Here is a 17,634-nt window from a genome sequence, read left to right on the forward strand (position 1 = left end):
TTTTTTTATATACACCTATGCAGTGTCAACTTTATCGCAACATCCCTCACAACTTGTGTTAATATTCAGCTAAACCCAAAAAGGATTGTAACTGCTCCTTATACCATAGGCTCAGATGCATTTCAAGTCAACAACCAGATTCAACTTGGGGCCAGCTCCCTTGGCTGACACCTTATGACCCAGCACTCAACTTCATCAACACATATTTTATACTTGCTCCCCTGAACAGCCAACCCAGCCCGAGCCTCGCCAAAACATTCCTCAATACCTGATCATGTTCGTCCCTTGTGGCAGCATACACTAGGAAATCATCCTGGAATACCGGTGTTGGACACCCCCCGCACCTCCATTACTCTCTCCATGACCCTTTAGAAAACTGCAGCAGCAGACGCCAGTCCAAAAGGCGAGGTTACAGATTGACATTCACGAGATAATGGATCTTGATGATAGACCACTGACCAATCTATAACCATGAAGAACTTGGCCTCGCCCAGGGTCAATACCTCTGAAATGATGGGCAGTGGGTATCTGTTCACCCATGTTTGTTTAAATCTCAGAACCACACAGACTGAGTTTGCCATTACTGTTTGTGATGAGGACCACCGGCAACAACCATTCTGAACTCCCAATCCTTTCAATAGTCCCCTTCTGAAGCATGGCATTGAGCTCTTCCCTTAGACTTTCCCTTGTGTGATGAGGCACAGACCTCCCCTTATGGAGAATTGGAACGTCTGTCTTTTTAGTCGAATGCTACGTGGAAAATCCTACAGCTCTCCCATGTACTCTGAAAATACTTCTGGAAATTCCATAGCCCAACTGCCCTCCAAGTCTGCCACTGTCACTTTTGATCCTGTCTGTATCCTAATGCCCTACATCGCTTGCTTCATCCCAATAGTATAGATCCTTTATTAGCCATATATATCCAGGCTGAGCACCTTCTTCCCTTGGTTCCATGTGATGTCCCTGCAAAAATGCCATCTGACAAATGTCACCATAAAATGACAGTGGTTTGCAGGGACATTATCACATGAAACATGCGGGGGGACACCCCGACGTCCCCCGCTCCCATTCACCCCTTATATATGTTAACATATATAAAGTCGCCACTGCCTTTTCCCGGTGACTATATACATGGGGATATTATTACCGGATACCCTTCCCTTGTACTCTATTGCTGCTTCAAATGTTCCCAAAAGCTCTATCTCCACTTCACCATAGGCATATAGCGTGATAACATGTTCGTTCCTTCAGGTTACTTGGGTTTCTTTCCCATGCCTCTGTATACTTCTTGGCCCATATAATCCTCCATGGGGATCAACTGTTCACCTTCATGGATATAAATTGATAATTTCATGGTAAACTATCCATGGGGGCCTCCCTTTCCCCTGCAATAGCCATTATTTCAAATACGTACCTCCTTTGGTTTTGTACAGTGGACTGCAGCTCCTGTTACTGTGGGTCATTGGATACTTTCAACGTTGCTGACCATACACTCCAAAATGTCCCCTCAGTTTGTATTTAAGACACGCCGCTCTTTTTGCTGAACAGACTTGGTTTATCGCTAAATGTCTATTGCTGCCACATCTGAAACATTTCATCTCCTTTGCTCCATGTCGGTTCTTCCTGTTAAAACCCCTATGAGCACAAACGGTAACTTTTTCATGTTCTTGTTTTTCACCTTTGAAGTGTCTTCTATACGTGTTTGTCGGCTCAACTCTTTTAGCAACTTCCACCACTTCTTCCAGTGCCATGTCTTTAAGTAAAAGTTTCTCTTGTACTCTTGGATTATTTGTGCACCTCACCAGCTGATCACTCATGTGAATTAGAGTGTTCCAAACTCACATGTGACTCCACGTCCTGAGATTTGCTATGACGTTTTCTACTTGCTCCGGGCGTCCACTGTAAAAACTTGTCTTTCGAAAGTTGTTCTTTGGCTCAAAGTGATTTTTTTAAAAAAATGTTTGTTTTTAAAATAAAATGTTTAACTGCCCTGAAAAACTCCTCTTGCTCACCCTGTCCTTCAATCATCAGTTCTGGGAGCCCATCATAAACAGTCTTTCAGGACCCATATTGTGTATCAGTACCACTTCTTTCCTTGCTGGAGCCAACTTGTCTCCCCCAATGGCTGCTAAATATGTGCCGAAGATAATCTTCCACCTTTCCCAATGGATGGACGGAGTTCCTGGTTACATTAAGAATTGAGGCAGAGTTGCCATGCTAGCTTTTGCTGTGATTGTGTGCAAATGGGACCCTTGTAGTAGTGTAATCACTAGTCTTGGGTATTGCTTGTCTCTAAGCCCTCTTGTATTGTTTATTATAGAGCGCACCGGGCCCTGAGGCATCTGGGCGCTATAAAAGTTTCTTGGTTACAGAGAATAATGACACTTGGATACATAAATGCAATATACAAGCATATCGTACGTTAAGCAGTCATAAGTACGGGGTTGGAGCATCTGGAAGGCAAGGAAGGAAATAGTCAATTGTCAGCAGTGTGTAGCCATCTCTTAGCGTTGGTCTTGAATAGATGGAAGGAAGGTAATGCTCTTAAGGTATCGGGGATGGAATTCCACAGTTGGGCTGCCCTGAATGGAAAGCTGGCGCCTCCTGTTTTGATGAGTTTGAAGTTGGGAATTCTGATGCTGTTAGATTGTGCCTTTCTAATCGGGCGTTCAGACATGTATTTGATGAATCTGTTGGTCAAGTATGTGGGGCCTTATTGGTGAGGCATTTGTGTGATGTTTAGTGATTTAAGCTTAATTCTGTCATTGATGGAGAGCCATTAGATAGCACTTCTCTCGTGGGAGATGTGCTGTAATTTAGGGATACTTAGGGCAGATCTTAAGGCATTATTTTGAAGTGTCTGGAGTTTGTTAATGTTATGTTTGCTGGTGCCCAGCTAGAGTGTTACACTAATCCAGCTTGGATAATACGAATGCATGTGCCATTGTGGTACAACTTGGATTGGCATGACAATCTGAGTGTCGTCAGCCTAATTTGTGTATGAGACACCCAGATTGTCAAGTATATCGAATACAGGCTTTGTAAATATATTGTACAAAGTAGGGGAGACACGTGATCTCTGTGGTGTCCGCAGGTGATTGGTATTGGGTCTGCTGCAGATGAGGGTGAAAATACTCTTATAGATCTATTGTCGAAGAAGGATGTTATCCAGGCGGTAGCATCCTTGGAGAAGTGGGTGGCTGATTTCAGGTGGTTGCACTGGACTTTGTGGTCAACCAGGTCGAAAGCAGCGGATAAGTCCAAGAGGAGATGAATGGATGCTTCTCCTTTGTCTTTGTGGTTATCGAGTTGGTTCTTAAGATCAAGTAGGGCCGTCTCTGTCCCATGTCTTGGCCTAAAGCCTGATTGGCGGCTGCCTAGTAGGTTGTTTACTTGCAGGTAGGACTGGATCTGGAGATAGGCAGCTCTGTAAAGAATTTTAAGGAGAAATGGTACTGTCGTAATTGGTCTGTAGTTGGTGGGGACACTACAGTCCAGATTTGGTTTTTTAAAAATAATGGTAGTACCCAAGCATCTTTAAGGTTGGTAGGGACGGAGCATGATTTAAAGGAGTTGATGATGAGGGTGGTGATGAAGAGAGCCAGGTCTTTAGCCGCTTCTTTGATAATTGGAGCCGGACATGTATCCCCCAGACATCGGATGGTTTAAGGGACGAAATTATATTTGCGACCTCATTTATGGAGACTGATTTGAATTTGAATTGGCAACCAGGTTTAATTTGGTTGTTGGTGACTTCTTGCAAGATAGCTTCTTGAGTCTTTAGGGCAATACTATGTAAGCTAGATTTTAGTTTGCCGGTAATCTTATCTTGGAGCATGGATATTTTGTGAAAGTGCATTTTGGATATCGCTGCACCAAATTTTGTTTCTGATGCACGAGTTGATAGGGTTGACTGGGGATTCGTATTCTTAGTATAGAGATTTCCCTAGTACTTGAACTGGATTTTTTAATTCTTTCATTGTTTTTTTTGTTGGTATTGATAATTTTTTTTTTTTGTATTTCTCAGCCAGGGAGGTGAGAAGATTTTTGTTTTGCTCAGTGTTTTTTTTCCAGTTGGTTTCGGCATGTCTTCTTATTGCGAAGGGCTTTCAAGCTAGGGGTGAACCTTACTTCAAATACGTTTTTTTAAATGGTTTAGAACACCACATGCAAGCACACCGCACTGCTCTCCAGGATTTTCCAACAACATAGTCTCTTGAAAAAAAAATAATGGCAAATCTCCTAAGGTAATTAGGACCCAGGACCGGATTTGTAAAGAAATGGTTGTGCCCCGTGGAATTCCATGCAAGTGTTATTAACTGTCCGGCAAGACTAAAGACGAGTCTGTGAGCGGCCATCAATCCTGCTATGTAAGGCCCCTATCAGCCACGACCAGTCTGCAACATCACCATTTATATTTCTGTTAAGGTTATGGAAAGATCACGAGTCCATAGACTTAGCTCCGTTATTAGCAGGTTCAATAGGGTTTTTAATGGTGATTCTTCCCAATTCTCTGATTCTCCTTTCACAACCCTCTTCCTTCCATCTCTCAATCCCCCACGTCCCTTTCATTGAAAGCATTTGCAATAAGCTTCCAGTTTGTTATCCCTCACTCTTAAACATAACAAAAAACTAGCATAATAATTGTTAGCTACTTTTTAATCACTATTTAGGGACAAATGTGCTCTATAATTCACTTTTTGGCCCCATATTTTCTAAGTTTTCTTGAGGGATAACCACCCCAAACCCTTAGGGCCACTTTGAAAAAACCTTTCCAGGACAACTTTTGGTTGTCACCTCTAGATAGCAGAAGAGTGCAACAATGGAAACTTGAAGGTTTCCCTCCTTAATTTACATTACTGTTGGTCGTATTGCCTCCAAAGCTCCGTCCTTCCGTCTGCCTTTAATGTCTAGTTTTCATAGTCCTTTTTGACTTCATTCCACCCTCTTTTCTCCCGCCTGTTCCCTGGCTAAAGTTCTCCTATGTGGCTACTCCGTTGGTCTATCTCACTCATATCTGGTTCTCCTACCCAGGGGCTCCGAGTATGGGGGGGCTGCGGGGCCCGGGCCCCCCTCGGCAGAATGAAGTCGGGGCTGAGCACCCCCCGACCCCCCGGCCGGAGAGAAGAGACACAGTATGGATAGCCCTTTGTTCCATCCATACTGTGGCTCTCTCTGGCGGCCCGGGGAAAAGCCAGGGAAAAACGATGTTTAGAAATTGTGGGACAGATGCAAAGCAAGAGGCTCTTGCGTTGCATCTGTCCCTCAATTTATAAAAATCGTTTTGGGTTAGGTATACTTCTACATCTGTGCACCGTGTAGAGGTACACCCAGCCCAAAACGATTTTTAGAAATGGAGGCACAGATGCAAAACAAGTCTGTCCCTCAATTTCTAAAAATCGTTTTGGGTTGGGTGTATTTGTACATCGGTGCACCACTCTTGGCAAGAGGGGTGAACAGATGAAGAGGTACACCCAACTCAGAAGGATTTTTAGAAATGGAGGTACAGATGCAAAATGAGGGAGGGGGGAGGGGGCAGGGAGCAGGGCAAGGGAGAGGGCAAATGAGACTGTTTGCATGTCTGAGTGTGCACGTGGTGAGGGCGAATGCTATGGGATCGAAGGCGTATGAGCCAGCACTTTCTAGTAGAGCTGCCATATTTGAAATGGGGCAATGCTGGTACTCCTCAGTTAGCTCGCTATACTCTTGATGGGATAGTACTGCTGTAACAGGACTTCTATAATTATTGAATCTTCTCAGTGATAATACTATGCTTTTGTTGAGCCAATGCTAGTTCATTTTAGTGGGGCTGCTATACTTTTGATGGGACAACATCAGCACCTCTCAGTTGAGCTGCTACTCTTATTGACAAGGCCCCAGCATTTCTCAACAGATGTATTTCTTTTTATTTTAATTGGTTATTTATAATGCGTGTACTACCCAGAGGTTTCTAAGCGCGGACTGAGGGAGCGAACCTGTGTTGCGTGGACCGAGGGAGTGAACCTGTTGCGCGGACCGAGGGATTGAACCTGTGTTGCTCTGTCTCGTCTTGCTTCGAAGGCGAGCATGTTGCCCCTGAGCTATCCTTCCGATACTCTAAAGATCTGAAGTACATTTAATGATACTGAACTATTGACAAGTCTGACATCAGAATAACTCAACACTGTCGTGGTTATAGAAGAGCTCATACATTTAAAGGTATGGAATTACTCAGAATGTAGCAGCACTATTCAATAACCCAAAGTTCTGAAGCATAGTTAATGTGAAAATACTACACTTCTCAACGTTGGGACAGTACTGCCACTTCTCACAGAGGCTTCTACACCTTTTATGGGGCAGCACTGATCCAGCCTACTGCTCACATGCTCAGAATTGTCATTTCTCAGCAGGGTCGGACTGGGACAAGAAATGGGCCTCGACACCCAAAAAAAAGTGGCCCACCCCTCACCCATGACCTCTGAGGACATCACCGGAAGTGATGTCATTTGACACCACCCCAAAGTGACATCCCGGGAAGCGATGAAACACTACCTTTCACCCCTTGACAAAACAGGATGTGGCATCAAATAGCACTGTTACCAAGTGCACTATGAAAAATATGGTTATGACTTCACTAATGTGATATACATTTCATACGAGAATTGATCACCATATGTATCATTAATATCTGTGTATAGATCCATATTGTCAAATTACTGTGAATGCAAGCAGACCTCCAAGGCCAAATGATAATGTTATTGTATAGCACTTATGCTTATGCTCTTTTTTTATAGAGCAAATATGCATACAATATCACCCAGCCTGTGTTGGTACTCATTTATTGACCCAAGAAGGATGAAAGACTGAGATGGCCTTGCTGGGATTCGAACCTGCAGATCACACGCACATCGCAGCAGCGAGCGCTCAACCCACTGAGCTATCATATCGGCTATAGTAAAATGAGCAATTATTCTGCAGTGGATACCATTAAACTGGTAACTGAGATTTAACAGAAAACCAGTTAAGTTCATCTGCAGGTCTGGTGCCAAAATGGCCGCATGTCAAACCTGCATGCATCTACTTTCAGGCTTCAGAGGTTTGCAAAATAGGGAAATTAGCGCACTCGCAGAACATTTCATACTCTGAGCACTTGTTACCTCATACATGCAAACAAACATCCTCAACAGCATGCCAGTGAGATGGGAAAGATAGATTACAAAAAAGCATTCATTGTGGCACAATGAAGTCAATAGCCACTTGATGTGCTATGGTCATTTTTTATTTTAATGTTTTATTGTGTATGGTTACAAAATAACCTTTCACAAACAACAAAAAGAACAGTATTCAACCAATAAATAAAACCACAACATAAACATTTTTTTCCATACTGCAAAGTCAAATACTTATAGTACTCCAGCATCTGAATCACTGCTATCGTTTTTTGTTGGGATTGACCATCTATCAAACTTTCCCATAAGTGGTCATGATCCCAATACGTTGATTCGGAGACAAATCTGCTGAAGAACTGTTGTCTGGCCCCTCTTGTGCCTTCACACTCCATCATCAGATGTTTGATAGATTGATTTTCCGGTTTAGAACATGTCTGGCACAGATTCAGAGCCAGATTCCCCATCCTTCTCGCTAAGATTTCCCCCGTATGTAGGCTATTCAATTTCAGTCTCAGGAATTTGTTCCTCAGTCTCCAGTCTGGAAACTTAGATATTTACTAAGAAAGCCCAGCTTTTTTTCTGATGTTGAAGAGGATTAGGATTTGACCCTGATCTTATTTTCCCAACAGTCTGGACCCAATCCATTTCCTCCCATTTTTATTTTTTAGCCATTGTTGGATTTTCCTCCAACAGTTCCGTGTCTGTCTACGCTTAGAGCTGCTCCTTCACCAGTGAATCTAGCCTGCCCAGATGTTGAGATATACCCGCCTTCAGATGTTTTTGCATGTCTGTGTATAGTGAGTGATCTTGGGCTGTGGTGATATGATGTTGCAATACCATTAGTTTCTACCCCGCTTGGCAATTTAGTGATTTAAGGCCCAGCTCAAATCTGAGGTTATCCATAGACCAGCTCATTGGGAGACCCAAGGCATGCTTCCACAAAAGGCCTTCCCATTTTTGCCAAGACGTATTCCATAGCTGTGGTTTGGCTTCGAGACCATATAACAAGACATGGATTACTTTGGCCTGATAAAATTTGAGAACCGGACTAACTGAAAATTTACCGTATTTCCACAGAATTCTTTTCATCTGTGCAGCTAATGGTTTGATTTTTACTTCGATATCCAGCTCCACCTTACAAATTGCCGGGTTTGCATACATTTTGTACCCCAGATACACCAGGTCCTCCACTCTTGTGATCACCTCGCCCCCCCCATTGTCCTCCTGGGGAATACAATATTTTAGTTTTTTTGACCAGTACCCTTGATTTATTTGAATTTAGGGAGAGCCCATTTTCCACTGCATATTGGTGTATGCCATTGAGTAAACGTTGCAGGGCAATAGCCGTTCTATCTAAAACCACCACGTCGTCTGCGTAGGCCAGCCAGTGTATATTCTTACCATTTATGGCTGGCCTGGCCAACACATACAGCGCTAAAGTCACCCATGTCTGCTGTATACAAATTAAAGAATAGAGGGCCCACAGGCAACCCTGCCTCACCCTGCAATTCACTGTGACTGGTTGACCTGTGGCCCTCTTCATCTAGTCTCACACTGTTATTTTCTTTGTGAAATTCAATGAGCATCCCCAAGAGCCCCTGTGGGATGCCTTTTGCTCTTCGTTTCAGCCAGAGTCTACCCCTATCCACCTGGTCGAAGACCCTCGAGAAATCCACCCAGGCACCATAGAGTTGTTCTTCCCCTTTACCTGTGTTTTTTGTACACTGTACTGTACACTGTACAGAAGCTTTTAGGCACAAGAATTTTGTCAAGAGACCGCGGACACCGAGATGGAATGTCTTGTGGTGATCGTAACAGACAGCGGCAGAAAAAAAACATGCTATTACTGCAACTTGCGAAAGGCAAAATACATATGGGCCTCGATACGAGTTTGGCGGTAGCCGTGCCGGGAAAATTGGCACGGCTGCTGCAAAACTCGTAACATTACCGGCACCCGGCAATGGGCAATTACCGGGGTATGCCGACCCCGGCAGATTCGGTAAAAACCCATTGCCGGGTGCCGGTACCCATTACTCCCCCATTCCCATTGAGCCCTATAGGGCTCAATGGGGATGTCGGATGCACCGGCACCATTCAGAATGGTGCCTGTGCCTCCGAGATGCTGTGCTCGCGGATGCCGCTCTGCCCGCCAGGTCAGACCTGGTGGGCAGAAAGGCACCTGCGAGCACAACTCGTAGTTTGCCAGTCTGGGAACTATGGTACCGGCAAGCTTACTGGTACCGTAGTTCCCAGACCGGCAAACTCGTAATGACCCCCATAGTCCGAAATGGATGCTTATTCTACCCTAAAATTGGTTGCCCAGGCCCCTCAACTTTGCATGCTGCAGCAGCATGTCAATGATGCATGCATGCATCATAAGTTATGATGCACACATCATGCATGCAAATAAATCATAAATGCAAGGTAACGTGTTACCTTGCTCTGATGAATTATGCCGTTGCTGGTATTTATTTTCACATTTAAAAAAAAAAAAGTTTGTTCAAACCGGCCCAGGCATGGTCAGAAACCGGCCCCCACTCTCCAGGGACGATTTTGGCCCAGCCACAGGCCGAAAGGCCAATCCAACCCTGTTTCTCAGCAGGACTGCAACACTATACCATTGTGTTCTGTATGTGGAGTGCTTCTTCACCACCAATGTGGATTAATGGCTCTCTCAGTGTCTAAATAGTAGATCTGTCTACATTCAATTGGCTTCAGGCATGTCCGGAGCTGCCTGCTGTCCATAAACTGCTGCTCAGGATGTTGGGAGCCCTGATGGGGCAAGGGATGGAAGGCTCAGCCTGTCGGATAGCAAAATCAGCAGGGTCTTAAAACCGCCTCATTCCTTCTGGAGGGGCCATGGGGCAAAATGAGCCTGATCCCACATACAGGGGGTTGTTATCCCTTTATCTCTCTTGAATGAAAGAATGATCTCAGACACAAGTTATCACCCCTGCACACACATTGAATGAATATGGTATGGATCTATAGATCGAGAAAACTTGAGTGACAATTCAGAGTGTTTTAACAGAAATATAATTGTCTTCCCAGATGGGAGACTGACTCCATTAACATACATGGGGTCACTGTGACCAAGAGTGAAACTGTACATTCAGTTGTTGATACTATGCTCGAAGGAGTGACGTGCCCACTCAATATATCACACTATTTTATAGGTGTGAGACCTATCCTGAATGCTTGCCCAAAGAGCCTTGGCCAGGTTCACACTGAAGTGAGCATGTGATCCGGGGTCTGCAGCCCACACACTCGCAGGGGATTCCCATGCTCCCACTTGCGAGATTTGCACCAAATTAGTGAGATTGTGCTCCAAGGTAGGGGGCACACGCAGTCTTTGCTCTGACATTTGACACACTCACAGGATGGGACAGCAGTTCGTTCTCCCATCCTAGTTGTGTTGCTCTGCCTTTTGAGGGCTACTACAACCTGGATGATTAGAGGGGTGGAGTAGGGGCAATGATGGCCTACTGGAATGCAACTCGAAGGCTTAAATCTCCTTACTTGACTTTAGTATATGCAGTACATGCTAGCCAATGTTTCCACTGTTCTGCTTGCATCTCCACACCCCCCACCCGCACGCCGTTGCACCAAGTTGGCGACTACAGGCAAATTTGCGGTCCTATAACTGCTAGTGATGTCACTTCCTGTATTTGGACCCCCGTGCCCTCCCCCCGAAATTCATAAGTCGGCTTCCCTGCTCCTACCTCTTAGCTTTAGCTCTCCCTTTCCAGGCATAAATGTCTCCCCTCCCACCTCCCCGGATTGCCCAACGCACCCCACGCCTCCGCACTCTCGCTTTGCTACTTCAGCATCCCTTGTTTGTATCAATAGCTCTCCTACCTTTCAGTAGTGATGGCTACTAAACTGTCCCCTACCGATAAAACCGTCTCCATGCTTACAGAACCAGGACCACGTGACTGACTGGGGGTGGGGGGGGGTGTGCTGGCGTTGTCACCTGTCTACATCACTCACCCTGCTCTCCTCTCCCGGGACCTATTTCTGCCCGAGTATGATGGGAACAGCTGATGGACTGAAAGGGGAGGCACATAGCCCCGGATCCTGTCACCACCCAGCACCTCCTGGCAGCTGTCCATCCCTGTGAAGGGGGTGGGGAACAGAAGGGTGGGCACTGATTTGGGGGATGGGAGAGAGCAGAAGGCTGCTCTGCAGCAGAGTGTTTTATGGCCCGGGGGTATGGCCTGTACTGATCGGCACCTGTCTTCCTCCTTCCCAAAGCAAGGGATGGGGCGGGGTGATGGGGGTTCTATCTTTAGCACTCCTCCTCTAGCCGCTCAGCAGAGGTGCTGCTTTTTGGGGGTCTGAGCCCACGAGGAACCGAGATAGGGTGGTGATCCAGACAATTGCCCCCGCCCAGTCCACATACACCAGACCCTCTACATAGGATCCTGAGGGGGTCATCGCCAGATCAGCGGAAGCAGTGTTGCGATCCTCTCCCTCAAACTACCCGTCATAAAAAGCTCTGTCCGCGGACCGGCAAAGTCTTCATTCCCTCCTCCTTCGTTCCCCAGTGCCACCAAGGGGCGCTGGACGAGATGTACGGAGTCTACTGCATGGACTACCGATATCAGCTGCAGGTGAGGAGCCAGGGGGCGAAGTGGTAATCGGCGACTGACGGGGGTCGACCAGTGAGAGATGAGATGGTGTAGCGGCTCAAAAGTGACTATCTGCCTAGGGAGCTGTTATGTATGGTGGCTGAGGTTGCAGTTGGCTTGGGGGAGGGGGGCATACAGGGGTGGCAGGCAAGAGTGGGACGAGGCCAATGCGATACACTGGGGGACCAAAGTATTAACGTGTGGAAGTTCGGTTGGGAACAGTGACCAGAGTCAGGCGAGGGGCTAGAATGCGGGTGGCGGGCGAGATTTGAGACTCGAATCCGTGTGGTCCTGGATGTTGGACTTGGCAGTACGGGGAAGGGGCTCCCGGTGAAGACTGCCGAGGTACATAAAGTTTCTCTGCACTATAACACGCAGCGAAAGATCGGCTAGCTGGGTTACATTCTAGAAGGCATACTGCTCTTTGACCCCGTGATCGCCGAACCACTTTAACGTCTAAGACGTGAGGAATTGCTATAGGATGGAAGGTCCCCACACCCCAAGAACTAGCTCAGGCGTCTGAGTCTGGAAATTTAATATAACGTGCCAAATCTCTCCCCGGGTTCATGGCTTTGTGATTGAGGCCCACGGGCGTGTGGCGCTTTATAAAAATTGAAACAATGTTTGTATTGCGAGGTTGCGTGTTGCTGGCTACTTAAGTATACACATTGGCGCCATTGTTACTAAGTGTTTACCACCAGGGATGTTGTCAGTTCCCTAGCCTTATGGATGTTATTTGCCATTGCTACCAACCTCAGTAGTACTCCTTTTCCAGATTACCTAAAGTAGGAACGGTCTTGTCGTAAATGCTGGGAACGTGTTGCCAGATGGATTGCATTGCTGTCTGTTCCTGGACGGAATATCTTTGTTACTAGAGGGATATATTTGTTGTCTGCGACGTGAGCATAGCTGCCTCTCGAATGACGGCCCGGCTGGCTCTGCCTGTCGGATTACATGTACATGCTACCCCCTGGTGCCACGCAGAAGTTATGGGCTCAGGCAGGCCTCGTAGAGCAGGCTTTCCCGCAGGTTATACACATCTAAATTGCGCACCTCTCGATCAAAGCGAGGTATAGTTCTGCTGTGGTACTGGTACTAGTAGTGGGTACTGCCCCAACCTGCAATGCACGTAAACCGGGTGGAATGCATTGCTGTTGGAGGCAGGCATCTCTAAGTTTGTTTGAGGTGGTAACCTCTGTAACCCGGACTCTGATGTGCAAGGCATGATTTAGAGTTTTGTAGAACTCGAGGGATGGCTCTGTTGCCATCGCCTGGAACATCTGTTACCTAAGGGGTACCTACGCTTTTGTCAGTCTGTGTAGCCGGAGGACCAGCTGTGCTGTCGGATACCTAAACTTGCTGCATCCAATGAGGTCGCTCTTGGCAGTATTAGTGCCCATGTTGTGTTTTGTTATAGAATGTAATTTTGTTATAAGGTAGCAGTGACCTTTTATATCTGCATGCACAATTTTGTGCGATTGAAACCCAGGATTAACTAAGCGTTAAACGTTTTTCCATTTTTATCATCTTGTTCGTTTGTCTTCGAACAGAAGCGATCATGAAATCGTATACATGAGCGTTTAGCAAAGCAATTATTAAAAAAATGTAATACTTAAAAAAAAAAATTACCTTTGAAGGGTTTCAAACATTTTATATAGAATTTAAAAAAAATTAACTGGTTTTACAATTGCTTTATAAAAGTGGTATGGGATTTAATGTGAGTTAACGGTAAACAAGCATTAGCAAAGCCAATTGTTTTTTTGTCCAGCAAACCTTTTTTCCACGTTTACCCCATCAGAGTAAATGTCTGACCTCATGAAGTTTGGGTGTAACCTCAGCCTATCAGGCAATCTATAAATAATGGTATGGTAATGTTTATTTGTAAAGCGCCTATACACAAGGCTAGTGTTTCAAAGCTCTCAAGGAGGGAGGGAACAAGGGGGAAAACAGTCGTACAGAGCCCTTGAAATTCTGCAAAGTTAAGTCTGCATCGGCTGACTAAGTGCATATAATGCAATTAACAGGGTAGATGACCGCAAATGGGTATGACAGCGATTCTGCAGTTTTTCCAAGTGCATAAGGCGCTACCATGCAGGGAGTGTAGACAAGGGGGAGCAGACAGACCATCTTCAGGCAAGGTGCATTCGGATCCTGCAAGTGCACAGACAAGGGGTGGGGGGCGTAAGTGCAGAGAGATGCCACTCTCTTGGGTCACTGATCAAGTGCAGTGATGAGGGGAGTGCAGGGCCCGGAGGCGAGTGCGAGAGGACTGGAGGGGGTGCCAGGGACCTGTGAGACTGAGGTACACCAGGCAGCCAGTCAACAAGCTGTAAGGAAAAGGAGGGAGAGAAGGAAATAGCAGAGGGATAGGTTAGCAGGGTAAAGGGAGAGGGAAGGAAGAGAAGAGGAAAGTCTTGAGGAGTTTCCAGAACCTAAGGAGATCCGGCTCAAGACAGAGGGTCGCAGGGAGGCTATTCCAGAGGGAGGCCCCTGCAGAGGATAACGCTCTCCCTCCAAATCTCTGCTTGGAGAACCGGCTCACTCGTAGAAGGTTGGAGGTAGATGAGTGGAGGGCTCGGGAGCGACTAGCTAGGCATTGTTGCAAATAGGTAGGTCCCAGGCCCCAGAAAGCCTTGTGGAAAATGGAGAGGATCTTGAACTTGATCCTTGCAGGCACATGGAGCCAGTGGGGGGATTTCAGTGCCAGAGAGATGCGGTCCCTGGGCTTGAGGGCAAGGATAAATCTAGCGGTTCTGTTCTGGATGAGTTGCAGAGGGCGCAGAGCAGAAGCAGGGAGGTTGAGAAAGAGGCTGTTGGAGTAATCCAGCCAGAGAGAACCAGGGCTCTGAAGACAGTGAGCCGCTGGGGGAAAGTGAAAAAAAGGTAGAATACCTCTGAGGAGGTGTAGCTGATGGACTTTTTAGAGATGTCTGAACTGTGAGAGGAGAAAGGAGAGAGTGGAGTTGAAGATGACCCCAAGGTTTTTAGCCTCACAGGTGGGTGTGGGCGGGAGGCTGGCCAGAGTGAGCGTGGGAAAGTGGGAGCAGGGGTCCCAATGCAAACAATCTGTCTTACTGGCATTGAGGCAGAGGTTGTTTGCAGCACACCATGACTAAATAGTGGACAGATAGTCTGATATTAGCAAGGAAGAGGAGGCAGCTGAGGGTAGCCTGAAAGATAGTTGTCATCCGAATAACACTGGAAGTTAGAGGTGAAAGTGGCAATCACCTGTGCCAAGGCAGCCATATAGACTTTGAAGAATCAGGGGGGATAGGTTAGATCCCTGGGGCATGCCGAAAGAGTGATAGTAGAGAGAAAGGTTCCGAGTTCCACCTGGGATAGCTGGTGGAAAGAAAGGTTAACCACGCCAGAGCCTGACCTGTGATTAACAGGGTGTTAGATACCTGCAATCACAACCATGTCAAAGGCAGAGGAGAGGTCAAGGAGAATGAGGACAGATGGAGTGTTAGTGTTAAGATTTGAGAGCTGCTCTTCACGGGTGTTCAGAAGAGCAGTTTCCGTGACTCTGTATGTTCTAAAGCCAGACTGATGGTCGTGGAAGCAACCAATAGATTCAGTGTGGAGGGTCAGCTGAGAGATGGCCAACTTCTCCAGGAGTTTGCCCAGGAAAGGAGTGATAAAGATGGGACGGTAGTTTGCCGGAATGGAGGGCTCGGCAGATGGTTTCTTGAGCAGAGGGTGCACAAGGGAGTGCATAAGAGCAGTTGGGGAAAACTCCAGTGGCAAAAAAGAGATTGCAGAGATCAGCCAAGGCTGGAGCGATGGAGTCGATGTCGTCCTTGATAGTTTTGGAGGGGCGGGGGTCCATCTATTTGGATGAAGCTTTCATGGACCAGACTTGTCTGGTGACCTCATCGGGTGTGACTGTTGTAAGAGAAGACAGGGGACGGGAGGGGGGACAAAAGAGGCTCTGGTGTTGGTGTCTGTTGTAGTGTGGAAGAGAGGGAGGAAAGAATTTCTTGGGTTTTTGTGATGAAGTGTGCAGCAAGGGCCGAACAAAGGTCCTGGGTGGGTGTGAGAGAAGCAGAGACTGCTGCAGGATTGGCCAATTCCTTGCAGACTTTGAAAAGTATGGCCATGTTGCTTGAGGCTGCAGAGATGCAGGCGTGAATAAAGACTCTTTTCTTGGAGTGGATGCAGAGTCGATATTGCCTTTAAAGGAGGCGGCAGGCCAGTTTGTCAGAGGGGCTACTCGACTAATTCCATTTCCACTCAGGTGCCCTACACTTGCGTTTAAGGGTACCCAGATCAGAGTCGTACCAAGAGTTGCACTTATTGGAAGGCTTCAGTCGGATCCTCATGACAGGGGCAAGAGTATCAAGAGTGTTGGAGATGGAAAGATTGAAGTTAGTGAGGGCTGTGTCAGGGTGGGAGTCAGCCACAGGAATAGGAGGTGGTGAGAAGGTTGAGGCAAAGGCAGCTGCTGTCACTCTATTCATGTGTCTGGTGACTTTGAAGCCGAGTGGCTGTGCTGCTGCAAGAGGAGCGCTTAAAGTTTGATGAGAGAAGAGTGGTCAGTCCAAGAGAGAGAAGTAGCGAGAGGGATAGAGAAATGGGTGTCGGTAGAGATGAGAGCATCCGAAGTGTGGCCCGCAGTGTGGAGGATTGAGAGGGAGAGTCACATAGGTTGCCGAAAGGTACTGAGGGGTCATGAGAGTCCAGATGGATGTTGAGATCACCCAGCAGGAGAAGGGGAGGAGGAACATAGAGAGGAGGCCAGGTCAGCCCATTCCGAGAGGAAGAGAGTGGACCGTCCAGGTGGCCAGGAGGAGGGAATATTTAGGAGCGAGTGAGAGCCTGCGGACTAGACACTTGGATGAGAAGGCCTGAGTAGGGAGGTGGACAAAGGTATCCATTCTGGGAAGATCAGTGGCACTCCCCCACCTGTCTTTTGCCTGGGAACAGAGGATCATGTAGCCTTCAGGGAGGAGTGTGTCAAAGCTTGTGACTCGTATAGGCAGTTGGCCATATACATTCCCAGATCTGGCAGTATACAAATTACTCACTCTGGCCACATATATGTACTTGAGGATTTACCCTCAATTTAGGCATGTGCCCCCCTCTGTAAGCACTTGTTGGACAGTTTACAAATTAAGAACCGTTCATAGCTATACTGGGGAGTTAATTTCCAAAGTGTCTGGGCCCAAAACTGTTCTAGTACGCCTGTGACACATTAGTGTCGCCGTTGCCTCCACCCACAGCTGCTCCCCAGCGTCGACATATTTGGGGTTGAAACTACAAGTCAAACTGGCACATTGGGCTTGATGGATGCAGTGACCGACATATTTGTGATGTACGAATACCAGCATAACGTAGACATCTTCTTGTTTTTTTAAATTAAACGCATGATTAAGTACTGTTAAACCCAGTTTATTTTATTTATTGGACATTTGTAAGGGGCCTATACACAAGTGTTTCCAGGTGCCACACAACAAATGGGGGGGACAAGGGAGTAAAAACAAAGACCGTTATATTGGCCTTGTGACAATCCTACCACGCAAATGCTTGAGAAGGTGGTAAGTGTAGGGGGTTAAGAGGTAGAGCGAGAAGTGCAGGAGTGGGGTGCCCCCAGGGAAGGGGGCAGGCAAGTGTCGGGGGAAAAGTGGGGCGGGGAGGAGGATTGCAGTGGGCAGGGTGGACCAAGTTCGGTTTGTCAGGGAAAGGGAGCCTGTTGGCAAGTTCTGGCAAAGGATGCTGCAAGGACTGGTGGGGGACGGACTGGCCCCTATATGAGACTGAAGGGACCAGTCCCCCATCGTAGCGGCAGAGGGAGACTTTGCACGGGAGAGGAATAGGAGAAAAGGAAAGTCTTAAAAGTTTCCAGAAACTTTAGA

At 46.9% G+C, this 17,634-nt stretch overlaps 1 protein-coding gene across 12 annotated transcripts in view; it reads left to right on the forward strand.

Moving 5' to 3' along the window:
- RBFOX2 (RNA binding fox-1 homolog 2) overlaps window positions 1–17,634 on the forward strand; it is a 1,085,372-nt gene that overhangs the window by 580,755 nt on the left and 486,983 nt on the right. Inside the window, exon 1 of one of the 12 annotated variants that reach the window (XM_069654365.1) lies at window positions 11,504–11,761. The exons of the other annotated variants lie outside the window; for them this stretch is intronic. Within the exon in view, the coding sequence (XP_069510466.1) occupies window positions 11,720–11,761 (42 nt within the window). The 5' untranslated portion in view covers window positions 11,504–11,719. Of the gene's footprint in view, window positions 1–11,503; window positions 11,762–17,634 lie in introns of those variants that run through there. 12 annotated transcript variants of the gene reach the window in all.

The sequence above is a fragment of the Ambystoma mexicanum genome, chromosome 3q (genome assembly GCF_040938575.1).
Source record: "Ambystoma mexicanum isolate Mex_15411 chromosome 3q, UKY_AmexF1_1, whole genome shotgun sequence".
Taxonomy (NCBI): domain Eukaryota; kingdom Metazoa; phylum Chordata; class Amphibia; order Caudata; family Ambystomatidae; genus Ambystoma; species Ambystoma mexicanum.